At 40.0% G+C, this 24,032-nt stretch overlaps 1 protein-coding gene across 7 annotated transcripts; it reads left to right on the forward strand.

Annotated features, from left to right (window-relative positions):
* The first annotated feature begins 234 nt into the window (after positions 1 to 234).
* On the forward strand, positions 235 to 22,811 carry cpeb4a (cytoplasmic polyadenylation element binding protein 4a). 7 transcript variants are annotated; one of them, XM_037542821.1, is made up of 12 exons: positions 269 to 819; positions 1,342 to 1,367; positions 1,535 to 2,739; positions 6,679 to 6,772; positions 9,442 to 9,492; positions 10,074 to 10,097; positions 12,226 to 12,402; positions 13,634 to 13,723; positions 15,729 to 15,847; positions 16,853 to 16,967; positions 18,572 to 18,753; positions 19,727 to 22,811. In XM_037542821.1, the coding sequence occupies exons 3-12, from the start codon at positions 1,597 to 1,599 to the stop codon at positions 19,952 to 19,954; spliced, it is 2,223 nt and encodes a 740-aa protein (XP_037398718.1). In that variant the 5' UTR covers positions 269 to 819; positions 1,342 to 1,367; positions 1,535 to 1,596; the 3' UTR covers positions 19,955 to 22,811. The 7 variants fall into 7 exon arrangements, with proteins under 7 accessions (XP_017559317.1, XP_037398718.1, XP_017559319.1 ...); XM_017703828.2 differs by lacking the exon at positions 1,342 to 1,367 and having other exon boundaries at positions 235 to 348; XM_017703830.2 differs by lacking the exon at positions 1,342 to 1,367 and having other exon boundaries at positions 6,682 to 6,772.
* The last annotated feature ends 1,221 nt before the right edge of the window (positions 22,812 to 24,032 follow it).

Below are 24,032 nucleotides of genomic sequence, written 5' to 3' on the forward strand. Positions count from 1 at the left end.
TCTTTTCAAAAATGTATTTGTATTTATATATAATGTCATAATTTTACATGACTTTACATTTGGCAGCCTCCGTTTTATATTCTGAACAGGTACTACTGCTGCCTGACGGTCTAATTTTATTTCATCGGAGAGGGGGTGTGGCTTGAGCGCTGCTGTCCAACCGCATGGCTCTGATGGGTACCACTGGGCGGTGCTTGGCGCGAACGGGGCGGGGCTAAAGCCGGAAATGTGGCGAGGACTGGCTGGCCGCTTGTCACGCGTGCGGTCAGCATGTGGAGCCACCCACCTCTGGGAAATAACAGCTCACTGTGTGCAGGCTGATAAAACACGATGACCACGACAGCGAAGGTACGCCGAGAGTAAATTACTATGGCTGTGAGAGGCGGCAGAGCCTCGGCTGTGTGCTCCGTGTAAGTGTCCTCCTCGGTGGGTCAGTGTAAGTGGGATGCGCCGCGTCGGTCCGCCGGTCCGTCATTAGGCAGGCAGAACACGACCGCTGACTGGCGCTTTCAGGCTCAGCGTCGGTGCGCAGGAGTGTTTCGGCGGTGGAGGGCGAGCTGGGGTGGCCAGAGCTTCTCTCTTTCCGCCTGTGTTCGGTTTACTCGTTTTAGCGGGTGGGCTCTTGTTTCTCGCTGAATGGCTGAGGCAGCTCGGTGGGCTCCTGACTGACTGCAGGCTGCGGGCTCGAGCAGCCAGCTGACTGACTGCGAAGGGGAAGCTGCCCCTGTCGCCCATAGACGGGAGACGTCATCAGCCTTTTCCTCTATTTAAATGGTCGAGACCGAGGAGGTCATTGGTGAAAAAACGAGAAGAACATCGGTAGGTAGACCCCGTTTTTTTGCTCGAAAGGTTTGGGAGGAGAGGGGCTAGCGCGTAAACCTCTTTTTATTATTGTTATTATTGTTGTTGTTATTATTATTGTTATTATTATTAATATTGTTATGCGAAGCTGAAGCCAGCTCCCTGTTTGCCAGCTTCTTGTTCGAATTCGCCCGATCCACCTTAAATGGTGCAGCATTCTGAGGCGCCAGAATGTAACTGCTGCACCATTTAAGGTGGAACGGGCGAATTGGAATAGGAAGCCAACTTCAGCCTCGTCATTATCTCCAGGCGCGGAGTGCTGGGGAAGGTTGGCCCACCGTTAGCCTTTAGCCTAGTGCGAGCGTTTGTACTTCTACGTCCTCGGTTAGCCTCTGCATGCGTGTGCAGTGAAACGCCGTCGATGAAATTGCGGTCACACGGTTAACTCCCTTCACCTTCAGCAGCTCTGGCCAGATTTAAGGCTGCAGTTTCTCAAATGCATTTATTTCTCTCATCGTTTGTTTCTAACGATTACATCAGGAGCGCAGACCAGATGGTTCCTACAGGCAAGTGCTCTGTTAAAACCGTGTTTTTGTGTGTGGTGCTGCAGATTGAGTCGTGGTTTGTTAAAAATAGATGTTCAATTGAACGGATGGATGGATGGGGGGGATGATTGATTAATTGATCGGGTCTGTCATGGATAAAAATGCCCTTCTCTCTCTCCCCCCCTCAGGTTATTCAACAGAACTAAGGGAACTAAAGGCAAGTGGAAATAAGCTGGATAAGGCTACATAAATGGGGGATTACAGCTTTGGAGTCCTGGTTAAAAACAACGCCTCTAACAAGTCGGTTTTCCCAGTAAGAATTCACCCACACCTGCAGCATCCGGTCCATCACCAGACGGCCCCTCCGAGCCCCCCTGCATTCATCAACAGCAATACGCCAACCAGCGGTGGAAATGCGGGGTCCGCTTGGCTCTTCCCTGCCGTAACGACCCACTCTAACATGCAAGATGAGATACTGGAGTCTGAGAAAGCCAAGGCCCAGCAGGACGACCAAGAAGGACAGGACAAGCGGCCTCTTTCTCCACAGGGCCACCAAGAAACGCCGAGCATCATATCTGATTTGGAGAACACCATGCCTGAGGACGGTCAGCTGGACAAGGGGACTGTGGAAAACGGCAACGGAAAGGAGGGCCTGCGGCTCGATTCTCCCGTCTTGTCAGGGTTTGACTATCAAGAAACGACAGGCATTGGTACGCTGGCGCAGTCCAGCAGCTCCTCGTCGTCCTCTCTGGTTGGCTTCAGCAGCTGGTCCACTGCTATCCCCACCAACCCCTCCACCATGATCGAAGAGGTGGGCTTCTTCAGCCAAGCTGCCACCACTACTAATGCTCCTCCACCACTGCTGTTCCAGAACTTCTCCCATCACACCAGTCCAGGTTTTGGAGGTAGCTTCTCCCACCAGATCGGGCCTCTGTCCCAGCATCATCCTCCTGCTGCTCCTCCTCCTCCTCCTCACCCCCACTTTCAGCACCCCCACAACCAGCACCAACAGCACCGCAGGTCCCCTGCCAGCCCACACCCTACACCCTTCAACCACCGCAATGCTGCTTTCAACCAGCTGCCTCATTTGGGGAATAACCTAAATAAGCCACCTTCCCCATGGGGCAGCTATCAGAGCCCATCCTCCACTCCTTCTTCCAGCTCCTGGAGCCCAGGCGGAGGTTATGGCGGCTGGGGAGGCTCTCAGGGCCGAGAGTACAGAAGGGGCCTGAATGGAGAGGTTACTCCTCTTAACTCAATTTCACCGTTGAAGAAATCCTTCCCAAACAGCCAGACTTCGTCACAGAAGTACCCACGCAACAACACGAGCTTCAACCCCAAACCCTGGATGGAAGATAATATCAACCGCAATGACAGCATTTTTCCGTTTCAGGTAAGATGCCTAAAGTGTTGGAGCCAGCATTGAAACTCTGCTGCTAAGGCATGTGGGGCTAATTGTTTGACTAGATGTGTCAGTATGAGAATTCATGTTCTCATAATGCAGATAATACAGTACCTGTAATATAAATATCTGCAGATGCCGGATTCTGAACATTTATAAAATGTAGGATTTTTGAACCGAATTTGCATTACAGACAAATTTAACATTTATTTCTGTGGAGTTACAAATGCAGTAAACTGAATCAAACAGTTACTGTAGCCCAGTAGACCACTGTTGATGCTCTTCTGGAGTACAGTAAACACATCAGTAAACATTCAAATCTAAACACGTGACTGATACCGATATCTTTATTTTAAAAGGCCCATAATGTGTGAAACCATGTGCTGTTCTCATCAAATGGAAAAATGGGCGTAAAAAGATGTGTGTATCACACAACATAAGATATGAGACGGTTAATCAAGTATGTGCCAGTACCCATAAGATTCTGATATTGTACATCACTATTTTTCATTATTGGGGGGGGGGGCTTCTTAAACGAATTCCTTCAGATTAAATATCTTGGATTATCAGTAATATGAGACATGAAGACCCATTTGTTGCCTTGTATGTGTGCTTCTAGCTGTTAGCCATGAAGGCTGTGCTCTCTCTTTGGCCAGGTCTAATCTGCTTATGACTAGTAGGCGCTCCCATGGCCTGCTTTGACGGATGTGTTAGATCAAAGCCCAGATGTGTAATGCGCTTCAGCAGTTCCACTTCTGCATTGTGTGTGTGTGTGTGTGCGTGCTGCTGATATAAAAAGGCTTGGATGAGTGAGTCAAAATCACTAGATGGACTGCAAGTCGTGCAGCTAAGGGGGAAATGGAAAGATGGATGAATGTCTGGTACCGTTAATGGCTCAGGACAGCATGATTATCTGTAATTCCAGACTTGAGGAAGCAGGAAAAAACACCAGGGACTTTTCTAAGGTCAGTCACAGAGAGTGTTCATTTCTCTCCCTCCACCTATCATCGTCTAATGACTGTTTGCTGCAGTGGAAGAGGGACATCATTTAGTGATTAGTCTGGTCACACATGGAGTTTGATAGATCCTTGTTTTCCTCCACCACATGGTTTCTATTTCAAATATCTACGGTGTTCCAGATACAATCGACTGTGGAAAGGCTTGTTTGCAAGAATAATTGTTTATGCTGGTATTTTTCCCCCACTGACAATTGCGCATGTATTCCTCTTATACCAGCTGGTTAATATTTACTGTTACATGCTTCATTTTATGTTTACTCAGATGGTGTTCTCGCTTGAACCCAGTGGTGACAGTGGTGACTTTGAAAACACCCACTGTTGTTTCATATGCTTAGTCAGGCCTCCCCTCCGCACAGCTTCTAGCCTAATTCCAAGAACAGACCTCGTATTGTGTCTGTGAGCTTTCTCCCCACCTCTTCTTGGAGCATGCCTGTTGTACTAACAGACAGTCCACAAGGATTGCATGGAAATAGTTTACCTCATAAAAACATGCAAGTTCCTTCTTGGTTGAAGGAGCTTTGGTTGGTCTTTTTAATGTATTTAAAGGAATATTTCAGTATTTTAATTCAGTATTCTAATTTGACTGTATGCTACAGATGTGGCAGGTAGAGATTAGAGAAGCATTCCTTTCTAAGACTTTGTCTTATTGAGTATAGCCTTGACTGGTTGGTTCAGTATAATCCCTTATATTAGTGATTCACCAAAAATGAAAATATTTAATCTGAAAACCAAAACCCAGAAAATGTTAACGGTAAATAAACAGCTTGTATAAAATGAATTACATTAAATAAATTAGAGTTTGTGCCATAAAATGTGATGTCTTTATGTTAACTAGGATTAAACTTGAAAGAAAAAAAATTCTGAACCTTAATGGTGTTTTTTTTTTTTTTTTTTTTTTTTGATATATGAGAATTAAAAATAAACTTGAATGATTTTTTTGAAAGATATATTTTTTTTGTGATATTTTCATATGTAAATAACCAAAAATGACCAAATTCTCATTACCTCAACACAATAAGATTAGAATTTGTGAAAAATAAATGAATCTAATCCAATTATTATACTAAATTATATGAATACTTTTAATCTGCTTGATGAAAATATTTATGGACATGTTTTGGTGGTGTCATGAAAATGTCCTAAGCTGTTTAAGCTTTTGTGTAAAGTGGTATCAAACTTGTAGCAGAAGTACTGGATGTTGTACCCTCTTCATAACTGGCATGAACAGTAATTATAGATCTTTTGTCTAATGTACGTTATGGAAAAAGTTTTACGCTGCTGATATTTTCACTGTTGATCTACTGCTGCTCAAATTCTTTGAACATGTTTGTGCAACCAGTGCAAAAGAGCAAAGGAAAAGAACCATGTTTAAAATCACTTTCTCATTTTTATTACTACTTAAGTGATCTGCTAAGTGTTAGGTTTTGAAAGTTCCTCCTAGGCCCATCTAATCCTTTTTTTTTTTTTTTTTTTTTTTTTTTTTCCCATGGGGTCAGCGTTTTTGACCTTTTCTCTCTTCTCAGAAATTTTTAGTGGGTGAAATATCAGCCCATCCCAAACTGATTTGAATTGTATTTTATGTGAACATCATCATTCCGTCCTTGGGATGGTAGATATGACCCATTTTAAATTAAAGCTACAAGTCATTTTCTCTATTAACAATAAGCATCACAGTATTTTCTTTTTCTGAAGTTTCTAAGTTGAAAGAGACGAAGAGTCGGTAAACTGCTATCAAAAACTAGGAATGCAGTGATTTTGTTATTCGTTGTTTCTCATTCTGCACTGCACTAAACCCATTTGGGTTGTGTTTATTTGTAGTTCAGTTCTCTTGGTCTGGACCTTAGCAAAAATGTTACTGTTGCATTTTAGTTCTGTTGTGCTTAGTGTTCACACTGACATTTAACATCGAACTAAAATATGTAAATGAAAGTTCATTACAACGTAACAATTATGACAGTAGGCGCTGAACTTGAATCATGCTGTTCTTTGTTCTTTCTGGGCTCCTTGGTGTTATTCATGTCTTGTGTTCTCCATCTTGTGCCATTCCAGCAATAAGCCACAAGACTCCCTCTGTTACTGAGGTTTTGCACAACGCAAAGCAGGATGAAATCCCTGTAACAGCCTCCAGTGGCTTACTGCGTTTAGAGAACAGAGAAACCATGGCTCATTAATACATAATATAACTGTGTGTAGTCAAATGTGTATATTGAGTAATTTAAAATTACTTCAAACATGCGTCAGCTGTTTTAAAAATGAACCACATGTTAAAACGGCATCAGAAACTTGTCCTTTCCACGTAGTGCAGAATTTATGAAGAGAGGACCATTCGTTCTGTCTTTTGGTCCATTTTGACGTTTTTCGTCTGTGTTCTGTTCATAAATCAACTGAACCTCAATCTGAACTTTTTTTTTTTTTTGAAGCGGATTGAAACCAAACCTGCTCAGGGGGTCACGGTCTGCTTGTTTGGTGTGCACCAGCGTTTGGACAGCAGCATTCTCACTTGCTCTAATGAACCACACTAATGGAGCAATCACCCCAAGAGGACTGAGGATTCCATCTTTGTAATGAAACATGCAGTTGGTCAGTGTCTTAAGTCCACAGTGTGCTCACAAAAGCATATTGTGATATATAAATGGTCATGATAATGAAAAATGAAAAAATATGGACCACCTCTGCTCTGTGCTCTTGTTTAATTTTCTGAACTGTTTTGGGCCTCGTCTTGATTGACACAGTCTTTGATAGCCTTTGATAGGCTTTTCTCTGACAGCATCATTACTGCTTCATGCAGACAGGTGCTACTGTCGGTATCCAGCTGAGGAGACCGCATATGTATAGAAATTAACAGAAAGGGAGGGATCCAGAGACAACCGGAGATCTAAAGGCTAATAATGGGTTCTTCCCGGTCTCTTAGCAGGAGCGCAGTCGGTCCTTTGATGGCTTCAGCATGCACTCTCTGGAGAACTCCCTGATTGACATTATGAGAGCTGAGCAGGATTCTTTGAAAGGTACGTTCTCCATTGTTCTTCACCATCATCCACAGAAATGTTCATCACATCAGCAGTGCGTATTGATCTATCATGGTAGTGTGGTAGCTTTACTGAAGGAAAACATTGCCCTCAAAAGCATCATTTAGGTTTGTAAAAATATATGCTGCTTTCACAGTGCATGTCCCAGCTGACCAAGTAGTACGCTTGCAGTCCTTCTGCAGCATTATGTTAGACTTTGAGGTATTCTAGTCAGGTTGCCTTTGCTTTGATTGTGTCCTCTGAATGTTCTTCCAGTCTGAGTGAATTCGTTACTGCGCTTTTGATTCCTTTTGTATCCTTTTATATGATCACAGTGGTGGTGATAGGAACCAGACCTCCAAAGTGTGCAATGCGTCTAAAAGGTACATCACTGAAGGCTTTTACATGAAGTGGCTTTTCTTTATGATGGAACGTTTTTATTCAGTTTGTAGAGGTACATACAGGGTGTAGTATCCACAGTTTTTGTTTATTTTTTTCAGTTACATCCTTATTTTACTGTCCTCAGCATTGCATATGAAAACTTTTTGTATGCATAGAAAATAAAATGGCTATTTGTTTTAGACCTCACAACCCCTGGTTCCTATAACTGCTGTAGCCAGTATGTTCCTCCAGTGCTCTGTTTTATATTAATCGACCCCCTGAATGACTTTGTTTACATCTCAGTGGTTGAATTATGCAGAGATTTTGAAAAATGATTCGAATTTCCCTTTAAATTTTGTTCATTTGAACCTTTGACAGTGTGCTCTCAGTGGTTTAGCTTTCTTAATCTAAAACTAACATTTATAATGAAGATTCTGTTTATTTTTGGGGGCTTTTTGTACAGTAAGTGCTTTCTTTTCCTTTTGTTTTTAACTCAATATCTCTTCTAGGAAGCTTCATTTCTTTTCATTGTTGCCTTGTACTGACTGCATTGTATTGCATTGAACGTGTGGATGAAATTCAGTGTGATTTGACGCATTGTGTGATTCTGCACACATTGTCTCAGTGTTCAGTCACTTGATAACAATACAAATATTTAGCCAGCACTGAATCTGTTTCGACTTTGGAGCTGACAAGTGACAGAACTGCAAAAAAAAAAAAAAAAAGTCCCACAAGATTTAGACGAGGGTCTTAACACTCATCTGCTCAAACAACAGTACAGTTAAACTCCAGATCTACATTGAGAATTTTGCCACAACTTTCAAAATGAATTGAAAATGCATTATAAGTGTTTGTATATTCAGTGAGGGGTATGTGAGTAGGATCTTGAAGCTGTAGCTCATACAGGTTATGAAATATCAAATGTTCATGCTCTCTAGTGTTTGACCAAAACTGTGTTATTTGCTATAATTCACAAAATTTAGTATTTCTAAAACAGCAACTTTAGAGAAGGAAAAGGAGAAGGGGGCAGAACCTTGAGTGATTTGATGTAAAATAGTTCATTGTAGAGTAACTTACTGACTGATTTCTGTACAGTGTTGGTGTGATGAACAAGGGGTTATAGTGTCTATAACATTATACATGTATAACGTTTACTGTCAAACCAACCCGTCACAACTTGTCTTAGTTTTTATATGTAATGTTGGTAACAGTAAAGGGAAAAATGGTAGATCTGGAAAGAATAATTTTTTTTTTTTTTTTTTTTTTTTTTTTTTTTTTTTTTTTTTTGTGTGTGTTTGAGACCAGCTTTCTGCCATGAATGTATTGATAAATTTAAAAATGATCATAAAACAATATTCATTACCATTTCATGTAATAACTTCCTGTGCTTGTTGGAGATTTTGGAGGGGTAAATGCTTTGGATGTCTGGTTCCTATAACTACCAGTGTAAACAACTGATGCTCTACAGCAGCGTGTTTCTCGTCAGATCACTCTAAATGACTTTGTTTATATCTGGTCCTTTTAATTATGCAGAAATGTAGAAAAAGCAGTGGAATTCATTCTAAAATGAGATTTTTATTCCCTGTAATTTTGGATGATTTCTGTCCATTCATCATGAGCTGTTCATGCTACACACGGCTTTAATGTTTGCTCCCTGTTTTGTTGCCATATACGCCACCTCCTTTGTGCAGACGGTTATGAGCTGAAGGAATAAGCTGCATTCAGTTGTGGGAGTAAATGTAACGGTAGTATATTAATTTTGGATAAACAGCAGACGTCTTAACTACTTTAAAACGTGCTATATCGATTTTTAATAAGAGGAAATATAAAAGCAACTTTCAGTGTTCTGTGAAATCTGATTGCGTCTGATGTTCTTTTTGCTGTTAGCTGAATCTGAACCCCAAGGATTAGTTGGCTAATCTAGGCCAGGGAAGAGAGGGCACACACTGCAGAGTCTATCTGCTCTTGTTCATGATTAAACTGCTGCATCCACATTTGGCTTATCTTTCCATTTAATCAGAAAATGTATTCTATTTTCAAGTAGTTTTATCGTTATCTCAGGAAGCCCAAAATGAACAAACACTGCAGAAATTAAGCCTCATAAGTAGCATCATGCAAATACACACACATATGGACATTTAGCAGTTTCCCAGGCATTGATTTGAACAGTGTTTTCAATGGGGAGTCTAGCGAGACATTTAAAATGCCTTTTTGTTGCCTAGGCTTGATCTTGGTCGGGGAAATTGGCCTCAGTCAGTTTAATGTAGATTCTGTTTTGCCTTTACTAGGTCGCTTTGGCTTTTCCCATCCTGGTGGAGATGGCTCTCTCTCTGGGAACGGTGTGTAATACTTTGCTAACTTGTATGTAGGCCTGTCACGATCATGAAATGTTAGCTGATGATTGCCATATGCATAATTGTGATTAAACATTTAAGACAACTGTTATATTTTGTTAGTTATATTCAGATATTAAAGTCCAACCCTAAGTGGCCAGATTGGCAGATAAGCTATCTTGCCTCCCAGATGTCAGTAGCTCCAAACTGATGAGAGAAACAGCTTGTGCTCAAATGAACAAACATTACTCACCGCTGCCCTCTAAAGGCAGAGGTTGTAACTTTGGTTCTTTGGTTGTTTGTGAGACCCAGTTTATTTACATGTATTTTCCTCAAATGAGTGGATGAAAATAGCACTAGAATCACACTGTTTGATGTATGGAAACATGGAATGAGTAAAACTAACAACTGTGGAAAATAAGTGCTAAAGGAATTGTGATCATGCGATTATGCCGTAGTTGTGACCGGTCTACTTGTCTACATTATTATTATATACACTAAATGAGCTGAGCTTTAGGCTGTTGATGGCAGTGACCCTGACTATTGTTGTCACTGCTGAACGATGTTCTGTTTTACTTTGCATGCAGCAAGGAATTATGGGAGGAGACGAGGTAAAATTGTTTTTTATAGTGATTTTGCAAAAGCAGTTGTCTTTGGTACCTTTTTATTTTTTATCCTTTTTTTTTTTTTTTTTCTTTAAAACTACCTGTGAAGCACCACTTGGAGATGTTTATTACTACCTGTTAATGCATCCCATTTATTCCTGGTCAGTATACATTATATGGCTAGAAGTATGTGGACATGTTAGAAATGTTATATGGCTAGAAGTATGTTGGACATGTTAGGGTGTGACTCAAACAGGTGTAAAATAAAGCAAATGTCCTGCCCTGCTAGATCTGCCCCGGTCAACTATAAGTGCTGTTATTGTGAAATGGAAGCTTCAACAGCTCGGCCACAAAATGACAGACCATGCAAACTCTCAGATTAAGGCTACCAAGGGTTAAAGTACGTGGCATGCAAAAAATGTGTTTGTCCTTTGTTGCATCAATCACTACAGAATTCTGAGCCGCCTCCAGCTGCACAGAAGCCTAAGATTATGTGCAATGCCAAGCGTCAGCTGGACTGGTGTACATAGAGCCAGTTGGCCCTGTATGCTCACTATACACATTACGTGCTACACCACATTCCTTTTGTGTCCCACAAAAACTTGCTCATATGCTCATACACAAATATGAAACTCGCACTTTGTAACTTTGCATCCAGGCATTACACACACAATTTTAAAACAAGATAATAATGATCTAATCAGCCATTGTTTTATGATTCTGGACTAATTGCTTTCCATTTCGCATGGATTGATATTGAATGTTAATTTAATATTGACTATAAATTGTTGATCCTGGGCAATATGGATGCACATCTCTCAGTAAATAATAACCAAGTATTCAACCAAACCGTTAATATAGCAGGTATTTTAGATTTGAAAATGTATAAAAGGAAATCTGGGGGAGCAAGTTTGAACAAGTCTGATGCAACTGATAAAATGAATAATTGTGTTTATGAATAATTTTAAATGATGTCTGTCTATACTTCATTCTGTTCTGTGTAGGTCTGCTTATTCTTTGAGCGACTGAGCAAACTTAAAGGATTTAGGACTGTAGTGGGAGCACCGGGGTGTCATATGTAAATGTGTGGCAATTGCAAGTCATTTACATGATTTATAAGCCAGGCAGGAGGACCCCCAGGGAGGTCAGGACCAGCTCTGGATATAAAGCATGTCACTACTGGATCAGTGATGAAACACACTTAACTGTCTGGCAGTCCAATGAATGAACCTGGGTTTCATGGATGTCAGGAGAGCACTGCATAGTGCTACAATAAAGTTTGGTGGAGGAGGAATAATGATCTGCGACTTTTTTTAGGTTATTGGCTCAACCCTTCGTTCCACTGTTAGTGCTATCCCATGCAAAGACATTTTTAAACAGTTACATGCTTCCAATTACAGTGGCCTGCACAGAGCCCTGACTCCAACTCCACTGTACACTTTTGGGATGAACATTGGTTACACGTCAGGTTTTGTTATCCGATGCCTGACCTCACAAATGCTCATTTGCCTGAATGGGCGCACATTCCCTCAGACACACTCCAAAATGTTGTGGAAAGCATTTTCAGAAGAGTGCAGGCTGTTCCAGCCACAAAGGTGGGGGTGACTTCATATTAATGATTTTTTTGGAGTGGGATGTCCAACAAGCTCATATAGGTGTGATGTCCACATACTTTTGGCTGTATAGTGTATGTCTATACAAATGTATCGGTGTTAGTCTTGCCAAAAAAAAAAGATTTATAGTTTTAACAGAATTGATGGATGACAAACTTGGTTAATTGCAGTGTTTGACACTTGCTGGGTGCTCCAGTGTTTTTAAGCAGTTTAAAATCCATAGAACTCAATATGGAGTGAGTTTTCTTTCAGGAAGCCTTTTTCTCCTCTCTGATTTAATAATTTATAAAAACCATGTAAGATTTTATAAACATGAAAACAAGCGGTCAGGTTTATAAAATATTAGAGTAGCAACATTCAGGAAGCATTAGGCTTATTACTTTTCATTTTAAAATATTTGTAAAAAAAATGTAAGTGTGTGTGTGTTTTTGTTTTTTTGTTTGTTTGTTTATTTGTTTGTTTGTTTTTTGCCTCACCAATCCCTTTTTGTTAGTAATGACATGCATGTTTGTATGCATTAGGTCACTCATCCCTGTTCCCCATGGAGGACGAGCGCAGTTTTGGGGAGGATGAGCGGTCAGATCAGACTCTTGGTGGGCTGGGCTCTTCACACTGCTTCCCTCATCAGAATGGGGAGCGCATAGAGCGCTATTCTCGCAAGGTCTTTGTTGGTGGACTCCCTCCTGATATAGACGAAGGTATGTGGTGATTTTATACTGCAGGCTTTGGCCAGCACTTTGTCAACCTGAATTCAAAATGGACCCCTTTTCTTTTAGTTTCACACCTCATTCATCATAACTTTTTTTTTTTTCATAGTCTTTGACCAAAATGTAATGCTTTTTGTCTGCCTCTGATTACTTTAATTGATGTCACCGTGCACAAGTGGGCAGGGATAAAGTAATATTAACCAATGATTTGTCACCTGCCCCTGCTGCCACCCCATCTATCATCAAGTGAGAACGCTCAGCTAGCACAGAGACTCCCCCTGATTCTGTGTTTACAGGAGGGAAATCTGTTCATATTCCTAATTCACTTTGAATCTAATGCTGGCTCACTGGCCACTTTTACATGCAGCCTGATAAACTGTTAATAATCTGACTAATAGCTCAATCAGAATAGGACACTACGTCCATGTATGCACTTCAGTCAGAATAGCTTAGTCCAATTGAGACCATTCAGAATATAATTTCTATCAGATTGAATAAGGTGGGTAATCTTGTTAAAAAATAAATAAATAAAATAAATAAATATAAGAATAGTCATGTAAATGCCTTTATCTGATTACATTACATGCAAAAGCAGAGAACTCATAAACTTTTGCCAGAGCCGTTTAGAACATTCAACAGGGCAGGAGCAGAAACTGGTCTGCAGAGGAGACGAAGTTTATGCTCTGAGCTTTAAAAGACTGCGGTGGGACGGATGTCCAGCTTATGTCCCTGAGAACACGACGTCTGACATTTTTAAAGTGATAAACACAAGTGCACCAAGGGAAAACTCAGCTAACGTCACGTGAGTCCAGTCAGAGTGAGATGTTGTGGTAACGTTTACTCCAAGTGGTACTCCATGCATGCACGTCATTTTGGACCAGATTACTTGTTTGCATGTAAACAAATATTTTCCATCAGATTGTTTAGAGTGAGCACATAAACTCCTCGTTCTTAATCTGTAATTGGAATTTATTCAATCGGATTGGCAAAAATCTTTGCATGTAAACACCGAGACTGTGGATCGGCTGCTGCATGCTGGCTTATTGCCAGTTTCATAGCTAGAGCTAATTTTGGCTAGTGCTAACTTTGGACTGTCATTTCAAGCCCTATACACTGGATTTGACTTTCTTGTTTCTACTCCTTTTATTTCAGTTGTCTTCCTCAACATGGAACGACCACAGCAAGCACTCACTCTGTATTGTGTAAATGCCTCTCGTTTCAGATGAGATCACTGCTAGTTTCCGCCGGTTTGGACACTTGTTTGTGGATTGGCCTCACAAAGCAGAGAGCAAATCCTACTTTCCACCAAAAGGTAAGGCTAAAAGCGCTGATGTTACAGCTTACTACACATCTTATGAGGTATTTAAACCCAGTGTTAGTCACTAGAATTTGTTCAAAAGTAATGTGATTTAATCCAGTTTAGTCATTTTAGTACCTCCCTGTTGAGGTGGGGGGAGGAGCAGATCCCTCACCCTCCATTGCGCCAAAAAAAAAAAAAGTTAGTATTGATTCACCCTACTATGTTGCTAAACTGGCTACAGTTTGTTGTTGTTTTTTATATTTATATTATCTGACAAGAATAGACAGCAATAGTTTTGTTTGTCTCAAAATGAAAAGCTACATCTGCTGTTTCTGGAAGAGAAGTCAACAGCTGACGAACACTTGATGGATGATGGGCATGGATTAAGCCTAGTTTTGGACTAAACTTTGATAATGGTGTTTCACAGTGTAAATGGAAAAATGGGGGGAAAAAAAAATCCTACATAGGTTAGACATGGTCTTAATCTGGTCCAAAGTAAACATGTAAACCAGTAAAAAGGAAAAAATGACACCGATCAGACATAACTTTATGACCACCTTCTTGTTTTTATGCTTATTGTCCTTTTTATGAGCTCCACTTACTGTATAGGTGCACTTTTGTATTTCTACAATTACAGACTGTAGCCCATCTGTTTCTCTGCTAGCCTGTTAGCCCCCCTTTTACCCTGTTCTTCAGTGGTCAGGACCCCCATGGACCCTCACAGAGCAGGTACTATTTGGGTGGTGGATCATTCTCAGCACTACAGTAACAATGATGTCATGGTGGTGTGTCCTGTGTTGCGCTGGTCGGAGTGGATCAGACACAGTAGTGCTACTGCAGTTTTTAATCCCCTCAGTGTCACTGCTGGACTGAGAAAAGTCCACCAACCAAAAATATCCAGCCAGCGTCCTGTGGGCAGCATCCTGTGAACACTGATGAAGGACTAGAGGATAACCAACACAAACTGTGCAGTAGCAGATGAGCTGTTGTCTCTGACTTTACATCTACAAGGTGGACCGACAAGGTAGGAGTGTCTAATAGAGTGGACAGTGAGTGGACAATGTTTAAAAATTCCATCAGCACTGCTGTGTCTGATCCACTCATATCAGCACAACACACACTAAGACACCACGTCAGTGTTACTGCAGTGCTGAGAATGATCCACCACCCAAATAGTACCTGCTCTGTGAGGGTCCATGGGGGTCCTGGCCACTGAAGAACAGGGTAAAAGGGGGGCTAACAAAGTATCAGAGAAACAGATGAACTGCGGTCTGTAATTGTAGAACTAAAGTGCTCCTATAGAGTAAGCGGAACTGATAAAATGGACAATGAGCATAGAAATGAGGAGGTGGTCATAATGTAATGCCTGATCAGTGTATTTAACAACTTTATTGAACTGGCTTGTCACTCTGAGCTGACTTACTCACTCAGGCTTGCCAGTTATGTAAAAGGGGGGCACCATTATCAGGCAGACGGCTTTTGATGCTTCATAAGAGAAGTGCATATAAATATAGGGGTGCTATACTGCTGTAGGCTGAATGGCTGGATATAGTTAATGAATCTTGCGACATTATAGAAATAATGAACTCAGAACAGGCTGTTTTTGCATCTTCATCATATGTGACCTTTATTGGCTGGAGAGTAAACGGTACGTTTTGAGACTTTAATGGTGTTTAAATGTTCTATCAAACTCTTATTAAAGGAAAAACGTGGGGCATTTTTTTTCCGTTATTTTCGCTATTTAATATCACCCATGCATGCCAGTAATGCAACAAAGTGCAAAGGAATGCTAACATTTCATTATTTGTTTTTCCCACATCCATGTGGGAAATCAAATAAAACCTTTTATGTTTTAAAGCTTTCATATTACCTTGAGTGTTTAATTTTGTGTAGGTACCCGCCCCCTTGGATTGGATCTGGATTATTGGCTGCACTTAGTGACGATCCTTTCCTTGTGAGGTCCAGAATGTCATAAAGGGTTGTGCAGAGCCTCATCAAACGTGTCCTCTTTCTCTAGGGTACGCCTTCCTTCTATTTCAAGAAGAGAGCTCTGTCCAGGCTCTGATCGATGCCTGCATGGAGGAGGAAGGGAAGCTGTACCTCTGTGTATCGAGCCCAACAATCAAAGACAAACCAGTGAGAAGCTGCAGTGTACACACACACACACACACACACACACACACACACACACACACACACACACACACACACACACACTCCACCTGACCAAGTATTTTTAACCTTCTGCACAAATCATGAAAGAGGAGGTGGCAGCTCAGCAGCAAAGTAGGTGCAGTTAAATATAAACCTGAGGAGTAACTCTGGACTTCTGCACACACGCTGCTCCATTTGCACAGTGTGTGGGTTGGTGAAGTCTTGTCACAGAGCCAAAACTCACAGACAATGTCAAGAAGTCTGCAGGGCTTTAAAGAGCTGCAGAAAGTTTGAAATGTGCTTATTGAGTATATAACAGTAATTATTTGGTTAAAACTTAAATTTACAAATGATGGGACTGGTAGAACACAAATGAAGAGCAGAGTTTTTAGAGTAGGCTCTGTTTGTAATAGATGTGGAGAAGATGGTAAACAATAGATGGGGAAAAATAACTGAATAAAAATGCCTAAAAACAGTAAAATATCTTGACATGATCTTGTATTTGTGAAGCTGTTGAACTCAATGAGCTAAATAATTACACAGTATTTTTATTTTCTCAACGTGCAGCAGAATTTCATGTTAAAAACAGTAAAATAATCTTAGGAATGATTTTGCTGAACTGCTGCTACTGGGCTTTTAGTTGTGAGCTTGTCATGTTTTTCACTGCTCATGAGTTTTCATGGGAGTATGCGAAGAGACTATAACTGTGAGGTGAGAGGGCTCTGAGAAATTAGGTAGGAGTTCTGAGCGGTTTCTGCTTTAAGCTAGAAGGTGGGACCCTCGCCTGATGAATAGAGACAGGAATGAGGAACAGGGAGGAGATGGGATGACAGCGGGTTGCAAAAACCTCATAACAGGACATGGAGATAGAAGTGTATAGAAAAGACTGTAAGGAGAAGGAGTTTCAAGACATTTGACTGCCAATAGGAGTCATTTACAGCAGATGTACAGGTTATTGCTTAAAAAGTGATGTACTCTGTATCCAAGGTACAGATCCGTCCATGGAATCTGAATGACAGTGATTTTGTGATGGATGGCTCTCAGCCCCTCGACCCCAGGAAGACCATCTTCGTCGGGGGAGTTCCACGACCTCTTCGAGCAGGTACAGAGCTGATGTTTGTTCTCTTCCCCACACTCCTAATGTGCTTTTCCAGACATGGTTTGAACGTTACACTTCAAAAAGTTACACAGTAAACTGCACTGAATGTGTATGGCTTTTGTGTTTAATGAAAACTGGATCTGTCACGTATATTAAGTGATGCGTAGGCTGCTAGTTTGTTAAGAGAATATTAAAACCCTTATAATATTAAAAAACTTAATGTTAACATGCTTAAAAATGCCAGCACAAATGCTGTTGTGACTACTAATAAATACATACTGATGGGCATCATTTGACATTGTCTTATTTACATATATGCCTGCTGGTCTTTTATGTTCTGTGTTAGTCTTGTTAACCTTTTGGGAATGCTCAAGACTCGTGGTATGATCAGAAAGAGTCACGGTTTAAATGAACAAAGACACCTATAACCAGAATGTACTGAGGAGACATATCTATGTAAATATAGTATTGAGCAAAAGTCAGAGACCACCCTTTTATTTATTTTTAGTTATTCAATTTCAGTGGAAAAACAGCCATTGAGTACAAGTTACTTATTTTTCAGCTTCAGGGAAAAAACACAAAACGTATATTAAAAACAAAATAACAAGCATCAGCAAATGCATATAATACCATTTTCAGTATTAAGCATGTCCGCCCTGTGAATTCATCAAAGCTTCGATTCTTTTCAAGAGATTTGCTTTCTGTTTTTCAAAGAAATTTTCTCAAAAGTTCTTTCTTAGAAGTTGGTTAGATTTTCTGTTTCTCAAGATCCAAGCAATCCCAAACACCTTCAGTGATGTTGAGGTCTGGACTCTGGGGTTGTCTGTCCACTGTTCTGAGAACGAAAGCAGCTTCTTTGATTAGCAAGTTTCCTTATTTTTTTTTTGTCTTATTCCTTTTCTCAGTGAGGTCTGCTGAACAGCTACACATCCTTTCAGACCCATGGCGTGGAGTTGTGTGTGTGTTTTATTTATTTATTTATTTTTTTTTTTTTTATTTTTTTTTTTTTTTTTTTTTTTTTTTTGCCCCCCCCCAAAGTGGAAGGACAGACAAAATTCCTGTGGATTTTTTTTCAGATCTGAAGCAGCTTGATTTTTCTCCTCTCTCTCAAAGATGATGGCTTAACTGCTGTTTATCTGGGCCAGTTTTGGTGGTCTACCAGGTTTTGCACAGTTGTTGGAAGTGTTTAAGTTTTGGATATATTATAATACATATTATATTACTATATTACATCTAATATGACATTTAGCTGTTGAGGCTCGTGTGTAATTTAAATACTAATTTCCAATAAAGTACTTGCACTTATTGGCTGTTTTGACTTAAAATTACATTAGTGGCCATTTCAATTAATACCATGCATTTGTATGAAAAACCCCAATTTTTCAATGACTCAGACAGAATATAAGAGAAATCCACATTGCTGTTTCATGATGCACATATTCCAAAGTGTAAGCTAGGACACAAGAGCTTTTATACTGTGTTGAGTGCTGCAGTCACCAGTTTGGCATGTGACTCCTGGGACAGAAATGTCCCTCTTGTGCTGTCCTGGTTTGTGTTTTGTATTTTTTATTTTTTTGACACTGCTCTATCTCTGTGCCCTGTGGTAGTGGAGCTGGCGATGATTATGGACAGGCTGTATGGAGGGGTGTGCTATGCTGGCATTGACACTGACCCTGAGCTGAAGTATCCCAAGGGGGCTGGGCGGGTGGCCTTCTCCAACCAGCAGAGCTACATTGCTGCTATCAGCGCTCGCTTTGTGCAGCTGCAGCATGGCGAGATCGATAAACGGGTGGGTGAGGGCATGGGGGGAAGGGATGTGAGCCGAGCAGCAGATTCAAACTCTGCATGCTGTTTGAAACCTGGTGCATTGTACTTTTTATTATTATTATTTTTTTTAACATTACCTGTGATAGAGTTAGTCTGTCGCTTCTTAGTGTATCTTTGGAACCGTTGAACAAAAAAAAAAATCAAGGTACTTGAGTTTGTTCATCTTTAGTTTATCTTTGCAGCCACTGAAAAACAGTTTACTCCTAATTGTTCAGTCTTTTATTATTTATTTATTTGTTTATTTAACATGTTTCATAACTGATTTGCTGTAGCATTTTGTTCATTCGCAGTGCTCTGTGTCTTGAACATTTTTTCAGGTATTATGTTGATATATTTTTGCTATATTGCTCTCTTACAGGAAAGTAACAGAAACTAAACCTGCTTACAGACCATGTGGTGTCTTGTTATTGAGCGTAGAATCTAAGCTATAACCTTTCAGTCTGTGCTATATGTGATAATTTGGGGAAATTACTATGGCCAACCAATACGAAACATATGTGGCCAGTACTGATTTTAAGGGGGTGTTTTTAAAAAAAAAAAAAAGGATGTTCTAATATACTGATTCATCATTTATGGTGTCGCATGGTGCTTGATATTGGGTTTTGCTGCTGGCAAAGATTTAAGCTTCCACTACATTTTTATTTCAGTAATGCTGCATTGGAAGTTGCTGATCACCAATACATAATATGTGACCTGGTTGATTCTGATAACACTGTGGGATGTCTATCAGCCAGCCAGTAGATCACTCGGGCTCTGGAAGTTACACAGCTACGTTATCCTTTATAAATCAGCCAGTCAAATCCCACAAGTTATTTTACAAATTAAAATGTAATATAGTATATATGAGGGATCTGTTGGGGTGGTGATGTATTATAACATATCTCTACTAATTATAGAATTTTTCCCGCTTTAAATACCCAACTTTGTTTCTCTAGGTGGAAGTGAAGCCATATGTCCTGGATGACCAGCTGTGTGACGAGTGTCAGGGCACACGTTGTGGGGGCAAGTTCGCCCCTTTCTTCTGTGCTAATGTCACCTGTCTGCAGTACTACTGTGAATACTGCTGGGCGGCCATCCATTCGCGTGCCGGACGGGAGTTCCACAAGCCCCTGGTGAAGGAGGGTGGAGACCGGCCGCGCCACATCTCCTTCCGCTGGAACTGACCGAGGGGGAAGCGGATGTGGAAGGGCACAGCTGACTTAACTTGCATACATGCACTTTTCCTTTTTTGCTAGTTCCTTTTTATTTCGATTTCTTTTTTTAAGTACAAAAATTTAATTTATTCTAAGTTTTTAATTTTTGCAAATGATAATTGATAAAGAAAAGTGTAATCCCAGTTTTTTTTTTTTTTTTTTTGGTTAAAAACCTCTTAAGTTGGTGCGCATGAAAACTTGAATGCTTTAGATTTATACATATAGGTGTTTAGCCTGACTCAACTCTAAAATTGCTGTCTTATTTTTTATTGTACTACTGATGAGGCCTCACTTTTTTGGTTGTGATGGGTCACCTTTTAGGATGTGGACAGGATGCACTTGAAACTGTAGTTGTCTACATACAGAAAAGAGGCAGGATTCATTAAAGGTGTACGTTTCACTGTACTTGCAAATGGTGATGACTAGTTCTCAGACACTAAGCTCAAGTAGTTGCATGACAAACACTGATGCAGGTAGTTACTCACTCTAGCAAAACATACCTGGACCTTACTAGCAGGAGACCAAACCTACTGTATAACTAACAAGATGCTGATGTTTGAGTGGCCGTTTTAGCGTTGCTGACGAGGTTGGGTGGAACAGCTTTGAGCGGCGAGGCAGACATGGCGCTTACACTTACACTAACTGCCACATTCATGAAGAAACAAATCTGTAAAATATGCATTTTATTTGTACTTTCTGCTGTGACTTGCAGTAAAGGCCACTCCAACATAATGATCTCAGATTACGGCCACGTGATACACTCTGTATATGCCTAACGACCCAAACTCAAGGATGGTATTAGTGCAGTTGGTAGTAAGGTTTCCTGTGACTTAACTCTTGTATTGCCTGCTCCAAAGGTTTCTTAGACAGGCAAACCAAAGATAAGCCTTAGAGATAACAAATGTCTTGACCTCCTGTGAAATCGTTGGAATTATTGTGGTGAAAAGCAAATGGAGAGAGTTAAGTGTTCATTTGGTTGGATTACAAAGTTAAGGAAAAAAAACACACCGCTGATAAGATTACTTAGGAAATCATTCTTGTGATGGTTATGGCAGTAACATTGCTCACTTTGTCAGGGAATTTGTGCTAAAAGCTAACTTAATATTGTAGTACTAATGAGAATTACCACGTGTTGTACTGATAGTGTTTTATTGCATGACTTTTTTTTTTTTTTTTCTTTCCCAAGAGTTTTTGGCGTTCTGATTGAGCATTGTGGTAGCTGAGCACATTTCAAAGAATTTTCTGTAAGAGAGAAACAAATATTATTTTATACATGGTCTGCTGATTTTTGTACTGTGTTTTCTAGATGGTTATTTTGTCATTAACATAAACATATGCACTACTTTTCTATATCTTGTTTTTCAAGTCATTTAGGCACATTTTGTTTTTGTTTGGTTTTTTTCACAAATGGAAAGTCGTTTTGCGATACCTCATTTTTTTTCCACTTGTTGGGTATAGATTTTGTACCTTTGTTACAAAGAGACCTGGATATAAGGCAAACATTAAGAAAAGTTCATATAATTTTCAATTAAGCTTTTTATATGTATAACTGCAGAAATTTGAGGAGTAAATATCCAGTCAAGCATGATGCAAAAACCTCCAAACGCGTGTCACTTGTAGAAATATATAACGCCCACCTATTCACGATAATGGAACTGGTATTACTTCCCTCATTGCTGACTGTAGGAATAAAATTAAAAGCGAATATGTAAATAAGGTTCATGATAGGATGCACCTTGTATCTCAATTAGGAATGTTCCTTAGTGAAAATATCAGTATTTATCAGTAAGTGTAATCCTGAATGGCAGAAAAGCTCATTTTTTCCTAAGTATGCATGACCTAAAATTAAGATAAAGTTGATACAGTCTTGGCTTCCGTTTGTGTTTTATGTAACTCCTTCCAAACGTGTTAACAGAACTATAGCTTTCTTGTAATGAAGATGGGCAGACAGAAATAAATACTAGCCGAGTTTTACTCCAACATTCAGAATCCCAGACCTCTGGCAGAAAGACTTGATCGATTAAACCCCACTGTGGTTCAGGGGCTTTGAGACTTGAATGTGATAAATCTTGCAAAATAACCTCGAGTTATGTGCAATATGTTCCTTTTTTTTTCCTTCTCCAGAAACAATCTCTGCAATGTAATTCTTCAGTTACTCACAGATCTGAATTTTAACCTGTCCCTCTCCATCCTTCCTTGGTCATTATAACATTTTTTCCCATTCTCTGAATTGTATACTAAAAGAACCACTAATATATGTGTAAAAAAAAAAAGTTATTTTTACTTTTTGTGTATTCACATATTTTCCTACTTAATTTCATGCTACTGTGATTAAAACCATTGTAAATACTAAGTGGAAAAAAAAAGGATTATTTTCAATTGGAATGTTAAACTACTGTCATTTTGAAACCTAGTTATCGATTGGTAAAAGGGTACACTGGTTAGTTTGAAGTTTTATTAATCACAATATTGTGCTTCATGTCTACAGAAAGATGAGAAAAATATCAGAATATTCTCGGTGTAACTGCTAATTTAAATCGACATAGTTTATAACGGTATCAAAGGTTGTATTTATCAATAGATTTTTTTTATAAGAAGTCTAATTTTTTGCTATGCCATTTATAAGTTTAGACTTTTTTTTTTTTTATTACCACCATATGGAGTTCTGTAAACGAAAGCATCATTTTATAGTTGGGTTAGTCATAAATGTGCTGTTGTAGTTGAGTGCAATGTCTTAATTATTTGCAGCCAGCTATTTATAACAGTAGGCTTAATTTTTAAGTATTTGTATTGTGAAATGTTGAATGAATAAACTTAATAGCAAGTATTGCCTTAGCTGTCTTTTCTCAACCCATAATCGCACCGGAGTGGCTTACTCTTATGGAAATAGCTTGTATGGCGTGACCCAAATCCCACAAAGGCACAGGTAGCTAGTGGTTTCTGGCACAGTGGTTTACATAAGGTCAGACATATTTTTAGATTGTCTTATAGAGTGCTGCTTTAATGGAGCAGGACTGAGTATTGATATAAATACACCACTAGCCTCAGGCCTCAATTCATTAGCAACTGGCTTTTATCATGATTATTGTGTTTCTTTAAAGCACCGTTCCCTGAGTAGGCCTTTGTATGTGTGTCATGGGATCACAAAACTTCTTTAAAGGGAAGTTGCCCGTCTACTAACAAACCTTTATTTAATGGGTCTATCTGACGTAACGTGAGCGTTAAAATACAAATCATATGGAGGATGGGAACCCATCACCTAGGCCACTCGATCTTACTTCACCCTATATTACATCCACTACAGTGGCCTAGCTGTGCTCCTGGAGATCTATTCACTCTAGAACATTCAAAGGCAAATCTAATCTAACAGTAATTAATCTAAGCAAGGGTGTTGGAAGCATGTCAGCATTAGAGGGATGTGTGGACTCTGAGCATAGGCAGTCTTAACTATGAACAGCTGTCCCATAGACTTACCCACATGCAAGCAAGACAACAGCTTCTCCTAGTGGTGTTAACTGGAAATAGCAATAGCCACTTTAAATTATGGTTCACCTTATTGTCCATTTTAACAGCTCCATTTACCATAGAGGAGCACTTTGTAGTTCTACAATCACAGACTGTGGTCCATCTGTTTCTCTGTATGCTTCATTATCCCCCTTTTACCCAGTTCTTCAATGGTCAGGAACCCCACAGGACCACCACAGACCAGGTGTTGTTTGGGTGGTGGATCATTCTCAGCACTGCAGTGACACTGATGTGGTGGTGTCTTAGTGTCTGTTGTGCTGGTATGAGTTAAACAGACACAGCAGTGCTGCTGGAGTTTTTAAACACTGTGTCCACTCACTGTCCACATCAGTCCACCTTGTGGATGTAAAGTCAGAGACGATCGCTCATCTGCTGCTGCACAGTTTGTGTTGGTCATCCTCTAGTCCTTCATCAGTGGGCACAGGACACTGCCCACAGGACGCTGTTGGCTGGATATTTTTGGTAGGTAGATTATTCTCAGTCCAGCAGTGACAATGAGGTGTTTAAAAGCTCCAGCAGCACT

This window comes from Pygocentrus nattereri, chromosome 11 (assembly GCF_015220715.1).
Source record: "Pygocentrus nattereri isolate fPygNat1 chromosome 11, fPygNat1.pri, whole genome shotgun sequence".
NCBI lineage: Eukaryota > Metazoa > Chordata > Actinopteri > Characiformes > Serrasalmidae > Pygocentrus > Pygocentrus nattereri.